The sequence below is a fragment of the Colobus angolensis genome, unplaced genomic scaffold, assembly GCF_000951035.1.
Source record: "Colobus angolensis palliatus isolate OR3802 unplaced genomic scaffold, Cang.pa_1.0 Scaffold21, whole genome shotgun sequence".
NCBI classification, from domain to species: Eukaryota; Metazoa; Chordata; class Mammalia; order Primates; family Cercopithecidae; genus Colobus; species Colobus angolensis.
In genome coordinates this window covers 2,320,972-2,333,398 of record NW_012115266.1, presented here as the reverse complement: position 1 = coordinate 2,333,398, position 12,427 = coordinate 2,320,972, and the positions used below count along the sequence as shown (strand labels likewise).

The 12,427-nt window shown below is 57.6% G+C and overlaps 1 protein-coding gene across 1 annotated transcript in view; it reads right to left on the bottom strand.

Moving 5' to 3' along the window:
* Nucleotides 1–228: 228 nt before the first annotated feature.
* UNC93B1 (unc-93 homolog B1 (C. elegans)) overlaps nucleotides 229–12,427 on the bottom strand; it is a 38,590-nt gene continuing 26,391 nt past the window's right edge. Inside the window, exons 4-13 of the mRNA XM_011942755.1 lie at nucleotides 12,317–12,416; nucleotides 11,828–12,069; nucleotides 8,341–8,502; nucleotides 7,994–8,126; nucleotides 7,203–7,296; nucleotides 6,537–6,661; nucleotides 5,477–5,659; nucleotides 4,770–5,043; nucleotides 2,475–2,593; nucleotides 229–992 (exon numbers count right to left, since the gene is read on the bottom strand). Of these exons, the coding sequence (XP_011798145.1) occupies nucleotides 681–992; nucleotides 2,475–2,593; nucleotides 4,770–5,043; nucleotides 5,477–5,659; nucleotides 6,537–6,661; nucleotides 7,203–7,296; nucleotides 7,994–8,126; nucleotides 8,341–8,502; nucleotides 11,828–12,069; nucleotides 12,317–12,416 (1,744 nt within the window). The 3' untranslated portion in view covers nucleotides 229–680. The remainder of the gene's footprint in view (nucleotides 993–2,474; nucleotides 2,594–4,769; nucleotides 5,044–5,476; nucleotides 5,660–6,536; nucleotides 6,662–7,202; nucleotides 7,297–7,993; nucleotides 8,127–8,340; nucleotides 8,503–11,827; nucleotides 12,070–12,316; nucleotides 12,417–12,427) is intronic.

The window sequence follows — 12,427 nt, the reverse complement described above, 5'->3', positions numbered from 1 at the left end:
TCGGCTGGGGTTGGCAAAGACAGGCGCATATTGGGAGGGGCAGGGCCTCAGGAGGGAGGACGGACTGGTGGGCGGGGCCTACGGATACCTTGCCTGGTCCCCAGCGGGGTTCCGCACTCCGCACTCCCAGCGGTCTAGGTTAGGACCTCCTACCACCGCGCCTGGAGGCCGGGTCAGCCAGGCGTGCACCCCAGGGGCGCTCCGTCCCCGCGGCCTAGGACTCCCCAGTCAGGACAGTACAAAATCTCTTTATGGCTCATTTTCTGTAAAAAATCATGGCTCTCGGCGGACCCTGGGGATAGGAGATACAAAGCGCGCTGACACGCGGTCTGGGCAGGCGGCCAAGAGCTGGGGGGATCTGGAGCGGGGCCGGGTCCGGGTCGCAAGAAGACCCCGACCCTGCGTCGGGGCTGGGGCGCGTGCTAGGGGACCGCGGGATTTCAGCTGTGTTTTCGAACCCCTGTTCTTGATTGAGGGGTTCCCAAGGCTCCACCCCGCCTTGGAGGGGGCTGCTGAAGCCCGGAGGAGACCCGGGCTCTGGGAGGGGCGTCCCCAATGTGGGGGAGGAGAGACAGGGGCCTTTGAAGACAGCTCGGGACTCGGAGGGGTCTCCCCAACCTGAGACGTGGTAAACTGAGGCCGGCGAGCAGGGAGGCTGAGTCCCGGGACGAGGCGACCCCTCACTGCTCCTCGGGCCCGTCGCCCCCCTGCGCCTGTTCGTAGGGGCAGGGCCGGCGGCCAAGTCCGGCGGGCTCGGGGCCGGGCCTAGGCCCCGCGGGCGGCGCCTCCTCCTCCGCGCCGTCCCCATGCTCGCCCTCCGCGTCGCTCTCGTCCGAGTTGTCTTCCTCCAAGTAGCGGTAACCACGCACCTTGTGCTGGGGCCGCGGGATGCGGGGCTGCCGAGGGGCCACGCCCCGCCGCAGCTTCTGCTCCATCCGCAGGTAGGAGACTGCGGCCGCCACCAGCGTCACCAGCAGCACCGCCAGCTTAGCCTAGGCGTAAGGACAGGGATGCCAGGGACCCGCGGCCGCCTAGCCCCGCACCTCCCCGCCTATGCCCCTCGCTGAGATAGGCCCTTGCCTCCTTCTGGAGCCTCCCAAGCCACATGGCCCTCAACTTCTTCAGCATCTCCACCCACGCTTCCTGGACCGCCTCCTGCAGGCGAAGCTCACATCCCAGCACTGTCCCCTACAGTCGCCACGCCCCTGGGAACCTCAGTGTCCCACGCTGTAAGGGGAGAATGCAAATCCCTTTGCCTCATAGGGTGCATGCACCAGTGTTGATAAAGTGCTGGCCACAGGCGCTGCCTTCTCAGGGCTTACAACGCTCTCTGTCCCTGACACGCCTGTGGGCTGTAGTGATGCTTTTCATGGGGTTTTGACTACAACCCGCAGTCAGGAATGATTTTACATCACAGCTCAGTGCACATGCATATCTGTAGGCATACTTCCCGCTATTTTCTTTTTTCGAGACAGGGTCGCTCCTTCTCCCCGGCCCCACAACCGCTGGAGTGCAGTGGCATGATCATGGCTCATTTCAGCCTCAACTCTCCAGGCTCAAGCCATCCTCCCACCTCAGTCTCCCAAGCTGGAACTACAGGAACGCGCCACCACGCCCAGCTAATTTTTAAATTTTTTGTAGACACAGGGTCTCCGGCTGGTCTTGAACTCCCGGGCTCAAGCAGTCCTCCTGCCTCAGCCTCCCAAAGTGCTGGGATTACAGGTGTGAACCATGCCCAGCCCACTCACTGCTTTTTTTTTTTCTTTTCTTTTTCTTTCTTTCTTTTTTTTTTGAGACAGAGACTCGCTCTGTCCTCCAGGCTGAAGTGCAGTGGCATGATCTTGGCTCACTGCCACCTCCATCTCCCAGGTTCAAGCCATTCTCGTGCCTCAGCCTCCAGAGTAGCTGGGATTACAGACACACGCCACCATGCCCAGCTAATTTTTGTGTTTTTAGTAGAGACAGGGTTTCACCATGTTACCCAGGCTGGTCTCGAACTCCAGATCTCAGGTGATATGCCCACCTCGGCTTCTCAAAGTGCTGGGATTACAAGCATGAGCCACTGCGCCCAGCCCATTCCCTGCTATGTTTAGTTCTATTTTTAAAAAATGTTTAGCAACTGGGACTTGCTAGACCGAGCCACCATCTTCTGGGAGCAGAGTATGAGGGCCTTGCCCCACTTCAGGCCATGAAGGGAGACAGACCCAACATCTGGAGAACAGGGTACCAAAGAGCCCACAGGACGGCTGTGATGCACCCACAAAACCCCCTCAGAGATGGGCAAAGAGACTGGCTGGAGGTGGGCCAGTAAGTGGGGTGCTGAGTTGAGGGCCACCCAGTGGGCTGCAGGAATGGGGCCTTGGCCCAGAGACTGGCTTGGGAAGGGGTGGCATTTAGGAAACTGTGAAGCCAGGGCAGGGGCTAAGGAAGTACCTGTAATTGGGCATGGGGCCCCCAACCCTGCCCAGCCTCACCTTCATGGGCAGGCTCGAGCCCAGGTACACGGTGAAGATGGCCACAGCCTGCCACCAGTGGTAGATGGTGAAGATAAAGTCCTGTCTCTCCTTGTCTTCGTACAAGATTCCCAGGAGTGCTGCAGGCAGGCAGTACAGGGCAGGCAGGGGAGAGGTGTCACCTGGGGCCTGGAGCTGCCCAGCTACCACCTATGAACTTTACCAAGCCCTGTGTGAGTCCCAGCCAAGGACCGGAGAGCGCCTAGAAAGTGCTGTAAGCCGGTCCTGGCCTGCCCCCTGGTGGAGACCCTAGTCACCACACCACTCACACGTGAAAGCAGAAATAGGAACAGGTGCGCTGGGCTGTGTGGATGCAGGTGGTCCCGCTCTGCACCACATGCGTGGCCTCAAAAGAAGAAAGCTCTGTGCTTAATCATGTCCTGTCCCCAACCCCAGGTGTGCAGTGCCAAGCGTGCAGACGCTGTTTCTCCTCCTCAGCCAGGGCTAGGGAGATCGAACTGTTTGCAGCTGCTAACTCTGCAAATCAAACCTGAAGCTAAGCATGGAGAGGGGGGCTTCCTTTCCAACGAGTCCCCCCAGGGTGGGCAAAAAGAGTAATGAATCTGGAGTCAAGAGATGCATACTCGTTCTCAGGACTGTAATGTCGGCTCTGTGAGTGATTTGGGTACTTAACTCCCCAGAGCCGCTTTTCCCAGTGGTGAGATGAGCTTATGCCTATTGTGTGCTGTGTTCTGAAGTTCTAAAGTAAGAAAATGGGCATGGCACCTGCCAAATCGTAGGGGCCACTATTTTTTTTTTTTTTTTTTTTGAGACGGAGTCTCGCTCTGTCGCCCAGGCTGGAGTGCTGTGGCCAGATCTCAGCTCACTGCAAGCTCCGCCTTCCGGGTTCACGCCATTCTCCTGCCTCAGCCTCCCGGGTAGCTGGGACTACAGGCACCGCCACCTTGCCCGGCTAGTGTTTTTTTGTAGTTTTTAGTAGAGACGGGGTTTCACCGTGTTAGCCAGGATGGTCTCGATCTCCTGACCTCGTGATCCACCCGTCTCAGCCTCCCAAAGTGCTGGGATTACAGGCTTGAGCCACCGCGCCCAGCCAGGGGCCACTATTAACACCTTCGTCAGGCACTCAGGACGTGAACACTCCTGTCTTGGGGCCCTGCAGGGTGACTTTACCCCCACAGGAATGCTATGAAGAGACAAGGAGCCCCCATGGTTCACAAGGAGGAGATGGGATGTGGAGCTGGGCAGAGGAAATGCCAGGACCAGACAGGGCACAACATAGGTCCGAGATACCCAGGCTGGACTCTGCCCAGAATTCGCTATCCTTGGGCAAAACGGCCAAGAGACTGTGGTGCAGTGTGGGGCTCCAGCCCCTACTACAGACAGAGACACCGAGCAAGCCCCTGCCCTGCCAGCAGCAGGCATGACCTCTGCCACTCCACACCCCCAAGGATGACATTCAAAACTGTTCACAGCTTCGGCCCATCAGAACAGACGCTGATGTGGATGCCCTGCAGGACCGTGGCCGTGTGTGCTAGCTGTGTCACTGCGTGTGCCCATCTGTGGGCAGGGAGCATCCTGGAGCTGAACTTGGGCCTACCCGCTGCCTTCTGCAAACCAGGCCCTATTCTGCAGCAGCCCAGAGCTGGGGCCTGGACTCTGGTACTGAGCAGACTGGGCTGGGTCTGCAGGCCTGCTGCTCTCCATACAAAGGCCATGTCTGTATCTAGGCCCTGGTGTACACAAGGCCACCTGCTCCTACCACACGCTCCCTGAGGCAGAGACCAAAACATCTGCTCCAAGTGTCACGAACACTCTGCCAAGGTGAGCCCTGTCCCCTGGTGTGAAAAGGGAGAACCCCTGATGTGTTTTTCACACTGTCCCTAAGGGGTGTCCACGGAGCCCCACACCTACCCTGTGTGGCCGCGAGATTTCACACTGACCCTCCAGTGTTGATGGGGCCCTGTGCCCGCCCTGGGGTATTAACAGAATGTTCATGGCATGGAACTCCCATACCTGTCTCCAGGCCCTACCCATCTGTCCCCACTGTGTCCATGAGACTTCCCTTCCACCCCTGGAGTGTCCACAGGAAGCCCCACCTACCTCTGTCATGTCCACAGGAGCCTAGGTGACCATGGGACCCCATATCTGTCCCTGGGATGTCTATGTCCAGCCAACCACCCAGAGATAACCATAAAGTCCTGGGATGTCTATGTCCAGCCAACCACCCAGAGATAACCATAAAGTCCCCTGCCCCGCCCCACCTCCCCCACTCCCAGTGCCTACAGCTATACTCACTGCTGAGTCCAGTCTTGTTCAGGGCGCTGCCCACACCCCAAAGGGCGGCCGCCACATAGAGGATCCAGCTGTGTTGCAGGGCCCGAGGCACAGGAGCCCAGAAAAAAAGGACGAAGGTGAGCAGCAGGTGCACCCCTGCTCCAGCCACCAGGGGCACCGGGCGTGGCAGCCACAGCCCCAGCAGGCCCAGGAGTGAGGCAGCTGAGGCACCCAGACTGTAAGCCACGAGGAGGTAAGCCAGCCGCTCCAGCCCCACCGAGCACACGCCATAGCCCTGGGGGGACAAGGGGTGAGCATTGGAGTCCAGAACAGCCCAGACCCCGGCCTCGGCCCTCCCCACAAGAAGTGTTCCTTAGGCCCCGCCCTGCCCTCCCTGGACTGCCTGACCTGGCTCCAAGGCTCAGGGGAAGGTTCTGAGGGCAAGTGTGAGCATGCTTGGAGTGTCCCTAGACACCAGGGGCTGTACTCCGCAAGGAACCCAGTGCTTTGTGGGTCCCATCCCATTCCAACTCAGAGAAGCTAAAATAACTTGCCCAAGGTAAGGACGGGATGGGGTAAGAGAGGGAAGAGAAAGCAGGAGGGGAATATTTGGGATATACATGTACACACTTACACATGTAATTAAAAATTATTCGTTGTTTACTTGAATTCAAATTTACCTGGTTATCTTGTCTTTTATCGGACAATCCTATGCAGGCTGTACTTACCAAGGCGATACCAGTGCAGGCAAAGAGCACCTCGAAGCCGCTGTATATAAAGAAAGGTACGAGATGGCGCAGGCGGTAGTCACGGACGTGCTTGAAGGGCAGCTGGAAGATGTTGCCCCAGCCCACGCTGCGCAGATCGATCTCCTCTGTGGGCCGGTAAGCGGCTCCGCACAAACCCAGCACCTGTGAACCCATGACCTGAGGGGCAGCCAGCCAGGCCCAGGCCCGGCCTCCAGGCTTCAGCCCCGCCCTTCAGATGCACCACAAACCCAGGCCTTGCCCCAGCTCTCGGCCCCGCCTCCCAGCCCAGGGCCCCAACCCTGAGACACACCCACAGGTCCAGGTCTTGCCTCATTCCAGCTCAAGGCTCCGCCTCTCAGCACAAAGCCACGCCACCGCACTCCCAAAGACGGTGGTCTTACCTCCCAGCCAAAGTCCCCATCCCCTGTCTCTCACATGCACACACTTCACAACTCACACTCAGACAAACCCATAGACTTCAGCCTTGCTTCTCAGCCCCGCCTTCCAGACTAGTCCCCGCCCCTCAGACACACCCACAGACTTCAGCCCCGCCTCCCAGCGCTAGGCCCCGCCCTGACACAGCCACAGAGTGGGCCTTGCCTCCCAGCTCCACGCCAGGCTGCAGCCGCGCCAACGCCTTAGTTCTGCCTTCCAGTACCACTCCCAGTTTGAGCCACACCTTCCAGCCCTCACCCTGGGTCCTGTCCCCAACCCCCTCACAGGTCTCAGTCAGTCCTCTAAGATCTTGTCTCCAGCTCGAAACCGTGGGCCAAGCTCGTTCCCACCAGCCCCTGGCCTCTGGATTCCCACCTCTGCCTCGGACCACAGGCCTCAGCCCCGGCTCCGAGCCTCATGCCCCCTCTGCAGCGCTCGGCCCTAACTCCCCAACTCAGATCACACTCCCAGGGCTACGGCCCCCCGGCCCCAGGCCACAACCCGACCCTGGCCACGCCATCTGATCCAGACCCTTTCTCGCAGACTCGGTCCCCAGACCCACACTCTGCTTCACAGACTGTCCTGCCCCCATCCCAGGCCGCACCAGCAGCATGGCCAGGAAGGCCACTGCCATGAGCACGCTCTCCACCACAATGAGGTTTCCGCTCCGCGGGAGCGTCCGCAGAACCGTCTTGTTGAAGCCGCTGAGGATCCCGTGGCTGTTGGTGCCTGGAAAGGGTGGGAGTGGGAGCACCGTGAGTGAAGAGTAGGGCACACAGTCAACCCAGCCACCTGAGTGGAGCCACACCAGCCACGGAGGCGCGGTGGAGGGACGGGAGAGTGAGAGTAAGGGCAGGGTTCCTTCGGAGAGCGGTTTGGAGGTTTGGGCCACTGGGGCTGGGTGTGCCCCCGGGAAAGGGGCATCTTTCCCCTGCTTCCCATCCTATTGCCCCTAGGCTCAGTCGACCTCACATTTCCATACACACCCCCTGCACTGACTGAGCTCTGACTCTTTGCCTGGCCCCAAGAAAGATCCCACTGGCAGCCTCAGCCCAGATGGTGCCTCCTCCAGGCAGTCTTCCCTGCCCACCCACTCTCCTGGCTGGGTCAGATGTCCTAACTACTTACTCCTACAGGGCCCTGTGTCTTGCCCACCAGAGCCGTGGGGCGCTGGGCTGCCAGCCCTGAATCCTGTGAGTGAGGGCCCAGTGTCTGCTGGGAAAGTAAGCAGGCTTTGGGGACTCCTCTCTAAACCCCCTTAAGGACTAACCGCAGCTCTGCACGTTGTACAGCGTGTGGTTCAGGTCATACAGGTAGTGGTTCAGGAAGTAAATCATGGGCAGCTGGGCGCAGGCGAAGCTCAGCTGCAGACACAAGGGCAGTTGGGACCAGACTCAGGCATAGAGCCAGGTAGGGTCACAGGCATATCCAGGCACAGCCTTTTGGGGACAGGGGCCTTCCCAGTTCTGGGAGTAGTGTGGTTACAGGGCCGCGCAGTGAGGAAGACCTCCTCCTGGCCAGCACTGTGGACAGGGGCAGATGAGGTCTCTATGGATGAGCAAGCTGGGGTGTGCTCAAGAAAGGCAGATGGGCAGCCTGGGCAACATAGAAAGACCCTATCTCTACAGAAAATAAAAAAATTGGCCGGGTGTGGTAGCACACGCATATGACACCAGCTACTCAGACCGCTGAGGTAGGAGGATCACTTGAGCCCAGGAGTTCAAGGTTGCAATGAGCTGTGACTGCACTACTGCATTCCAGCCTGGGCAACAGAGCCAGACCCTGCCCCCCACCCCCACCAAAAAAGAAAGAAAGAAAAAGAAATGAAGTTGGGCCAGATACAGTGGTGTGCGCATGTAGTCCTGGCTGCTTGGGAGGCCAAGGTGGGAGGATCAATGGAGCCCAGGAGTTCAAAGCCAGCTGGGCGACGTAGTGAGACCAGGCCTCTTAAAAATAACAATAATAAAAGAAAGGAAAATGGGACTAGAGGGTTGAGACTGTGGAGGGCTCCAATGCATGGGTCTGCCCTTGCCACCCAACAATGACCCACGTGGCACTCACATGGAAGAAGCTGTAGAAGATGGCTTGGAAGACCAGGAGATAGGGCGCATGGGAGCCCCGTGGAGGCCGCTGCTTCAGTCCCTGCCCATCCTGCTCCTTGTAGTGGGAGTACTCATGGTACTTCTGTGCCATCCTGGACCACAAAGGAGAGAAGGCTCTCCCCTGCCCGACCTGTGTCACTCCTGTGTGTCCTGCACCCAGAGCTAGGGGCAGACCAGCCCTGGTGTGGGGAAGCTGAGGCCCAGAGGGTGGAAGGGGCTGGACCGTGATCCCTGAACCAAAGTTGGCAACAAAGTGGAGGCTTGACCAGGTCTGCAGCCTCCTGTTTTGCTGCCCACCAGGCTCACCTGGTGATGTAGTTGCCCATGGAAGCCCAAAGAGGCACGATGGCCATGCCCAGGGCCACAGCCGAGGGCACAAGCGTGTAGTAGCGCTCCCAGTAGTTGGTGGAGACAAAGAGGGCGTAGATGCCCACAGCCAGGAACATCATCCACTTGGTTCCGAAAAACCTGCGGACAGTGGGAAAGATGCTGGCACCACGGGCCTGCTGGACCATGGTGGCCTGAAGCCAAATGAGGCCAAAACTGCAGGTCCCAGCTTACCGGGCTATGTGAGGTAGAGAGAGTCGAGGGCCCTGAGATGGAATCTCAGATACACAGACCTGCTGAGTGGCCTCAGGCAAGCTACTGTGCCTCAGTTTCCCCAGCTGTCATATGGGCACAGAGCCCAAACCACAGGCCTCTCACCGCCACTGTGAGGATGGAGAGTGGCCCATGGGTATAACCAGCCCTCATGTGTGTTCTGGGCTCCCTGACTCTCCCATTCCCCCTTCTCCTCCCAAGCTCATGCACTGTGTCTGTAGGGCCCAGGGATACCTCCCAGGGGCTTGATTCAGGCTGGGAGAAGAAAGAGGAAGTGGCCCCACTGCTGGGAGCAGCAGAGCCGGAGTCCTGGTGCCCCTGCCTCCAGTCCATTGCTCTTAAGAACCATGGTGGTCAGTCAGGAAGTTTCCTCCTCTCTGGGTCTGGGAAAAGGTCACACAGTGACAATAGAAGGGGCTTGGTGAGTGACAGGCTAAGGGCCCAATCAGGCCATGGAGGCTGATCAGGCCAAAAACTACTACTGGTATCTTCAGGTTTTCTGTATTTATGCTCCTTAAGTAAAAATGCCAGTAAAAACGTGCATTCACCACTGGTGAGGATGTGGTTTAAAAGTGGCACATATAGGCCAGGCATGGTGGCTCACGTCTGTAATCCCAGCACTTTGGGAGGTGAAAGTGAGCAGATCACCTGAGGTCAGAAGTTTGAGACCTGCCTGGCCAACATGGTGAAACCCCATCTCTACTAAAAATACATAATTCGCCGGGCATGGTGGTGCACACCTGTAATCCCAGCTACTTGGGAGGCTGAGGCTGGAGAATTGCCTGAACCCAGGAGGCAGAGGTTGCAGTGAGCTGAGATCGCACCACTGCACTCCAGCCTGGGCAACAGCAAGAGTGCATCTCAAAAAAAAAAGTGACACATATAGCCAGAGGTCATGCACACGGCATAACCCTTTGGGAAAGCAGCCTGGTAGTTTTGGCAAGGGGTGAACATGTAAATTTGAGTCCCTCTGCCGGGGTTCAAGCCTTCAGTCTGCCAGTTACTGCCTGTGGGACCTGGGCAAGTTGTTCAACACCATGGTTTCTTCATGTCTAAGATTAGAGCAGCTTCCCCAAATTCTTGGGAATTAAATTGCACTTATAAAGTGCCCAGCACGGCCAGGCATGGTGGCTCTTGACTGTAATCCCAGCACTTTGGGAGGCCGAGATGGGTGAATCACGAGGTCAGGAGTTTGAGACCAGCCTGGCCAACATGGTGAAACCCCGTCTCTACTAAAAATATAAAAAATTAGCCGGGCGTGGTGGCGGGCGCCTGTAATCCCAGCTACTCGGGAGGCTGAGGCAGGAAGATCGCTTGAACCTGGGAGGGCGGAGGTTGCAGTGGGCCCAGATTGTGCCATTGCACTCCAGCCTGGGTGACAGAGCGAGACTCCGTTTCAAAAAAAATTAGTAAAAATATAAATAAATAAATAAATAAAATAAAGTGCCCAGCACGCAGGAGACAAGAGTTCACTGCTACTAGTAGAAGTGATAGGTTCCAAAAACCATAAAGCCTTTCGTGTGGCTTTATGGTGAAGCCATAAAGTGAAGACATTGTTGAAAATGTATCCTAGGAAAAACAATTGTTTAAAAAATTGAGGGACTGCTGGACGTGGTGGCTCACACTTGTAATCCTAACACTTTGTGGGACTGAGGCGGGTGAATCTGAGACCGGCCTGAGCAACATAGAAACTCCCCATCACTGTAAACACTATAAAAGTCAGCCAGGTGTGATGGCGTGTTCCTGTTGGCCCAGCTACTTGGGAGGCTGAGGCGGGAGGATTGCTTGAGCCCAGTGTGTGGGGGTTGAGGAGGCAGCAAGCTGTGTTCTTGCCACTGCACTCTAACCTGGGTGACAGAGTGAGACTTTGTCTCAAAAAATAATAATAATAAATAAACACATTAATTAAAAAAAACAAGGAAACAGCTCAGTGCCGCCATATCTGTAGAAGATGCTACCATTGCAAAGTCATAACTGTGAAGGCTGTAGAGTAGGCTAAGATATGCTCAGTGAAAGGAAGGAAGCAAGCGCTGGGCGCGGTGGCTCATGCCTGTAATCCCAGCACTTTGGGAGGCCAAGGCAGGTGGATCACTTGAGGTCAGGAGTTCAAGACCAGCCTGGCCAACATAGTGAAAGCCCGTCTCTACTAAAAATACAAAAATTAGCCGGGTGGCAGGCACCTGTAATCCCAGCTACTCAGGGCGCTGAGGTAGGAGAATCGCTTGAGCCTGGGAGGCTGAGGTTGCAGTGAGCCGAGATCACGCCACTGCACAGCAGTCTGGGTGACACAGCAAGAGTCTGTCTCAAAAAAAAAAAAAAATAGTAAGCAAGGGAAAGCAAACATGGCCCACGTGCATACACAGACACACACACACACACACGGGTGAGTCCACACACATGCGCTCTGGGGACAAGGATGTGAATGTAATCCACGCATGGTGGTGGGACAGCATGGACAGCCGATTTCCTGGAGGGCTTAGGCGGGGTTTCTTTTTTATGATTTCAGTTATTCTAATTCTGCTTGTGCAACTGGAGATTTTTTAAATTTTCAAATTTTTGTTTAAATGGAGTTTTGTTTGTTTGTTTTTTTTTTAAGATGAGGGAACTCAAATTCACACAATTTGTCCACTGGTCTCCAGGTCCCATCAGGGAGGGCGCTGTGGACCGGTGATGGGGAGGCTGAGCCACAAAGCTCCAGGGCTCAGATCTGGGGCAGAATTCCCCCGGCACCTGCCCGGCCATGCGTGTCTGTGAGAAACACCCCTCAGCACCAGTCACAGCGACTGGGCCAGGCATGGGTGCTGGACTTTGCTGACCAACCAGAAACCCCTAACTCCACAGCCCCAACCCAGAAGGCCACAGTGGCTCTGGGAGGCCTCCAAGGAGGCCTGGTGAGGAGGATGTCACGTGAGAGACCCAGGCAAGCTGGGAGGGAGCTCAGCCCCTGTGAATCTGTTGCTGGAAACCAAATGTGCCCTGAAGCAAAGTTCCTCTTTCCTTCCCCAAATCCGAGTTTCACCCCCTTCACTCTCAGGCTTCCGGGTAGAAGCCTCTCCCTTGCTCTCTCCCACCACAAACACCCCGACAGATGGACTCCTCCTAGCCCGCCGGCCTCTACACCCCGCCGAGATGGGAGTACCGCAGTATCCGAAATGGGAGTACCGCAGCATCCCACGGGAGCAGCCACGCCCACCTGATGAGCACTGGTGTGTAGAGCAGGGCGGCGATGGGCGTCACGTTGATGCCCATCAGCATCTTGCTGTCGATGTCAGGCAGTCCCATGTTGCCATATTTCACCTCGCGGTAGGTCTCATCGTAGTGCAAGATCAGTTGCATCTGCAGGAGGCCTGAGGACAGGACAGGGAGCGGCGTGGAGGGAGCAGCCTGGCTCTGGGCGCCACCGAGCAGAAGCCGGCATGCAGGCCTCGCGGGGAGCTCCAATCACCGAAGGCATCCCCGCTGGCAGCGCCCCTCAGGACAGCGTGGGTCCCGGGTTGCCACGCCTTCTGCCAGCCCGCGGCCACTTGGCCAGCTGGGCCCAGACCCCCACCTGCCTTACTCCGCCAGCCTCCATTTCCGAAGGGGGCAGGTCTGTCCTGGAGCCTGGACCCCCGCCCCCCACCCACACCGAGGCTCTGGCTGGGACCTGGGAACGCTGCGCTACTTGACCTCCCTACCCCACCTCCACCGCACGGGGCCGTGGCTGCAGCTGCGAGGGCGGCGGAGGGGAAGTGAGAGCGGGCGGGAGGCCGTGGCCCGCGGTTTCTGTTTCCCGGGCCGGGCTGGGAGCGGG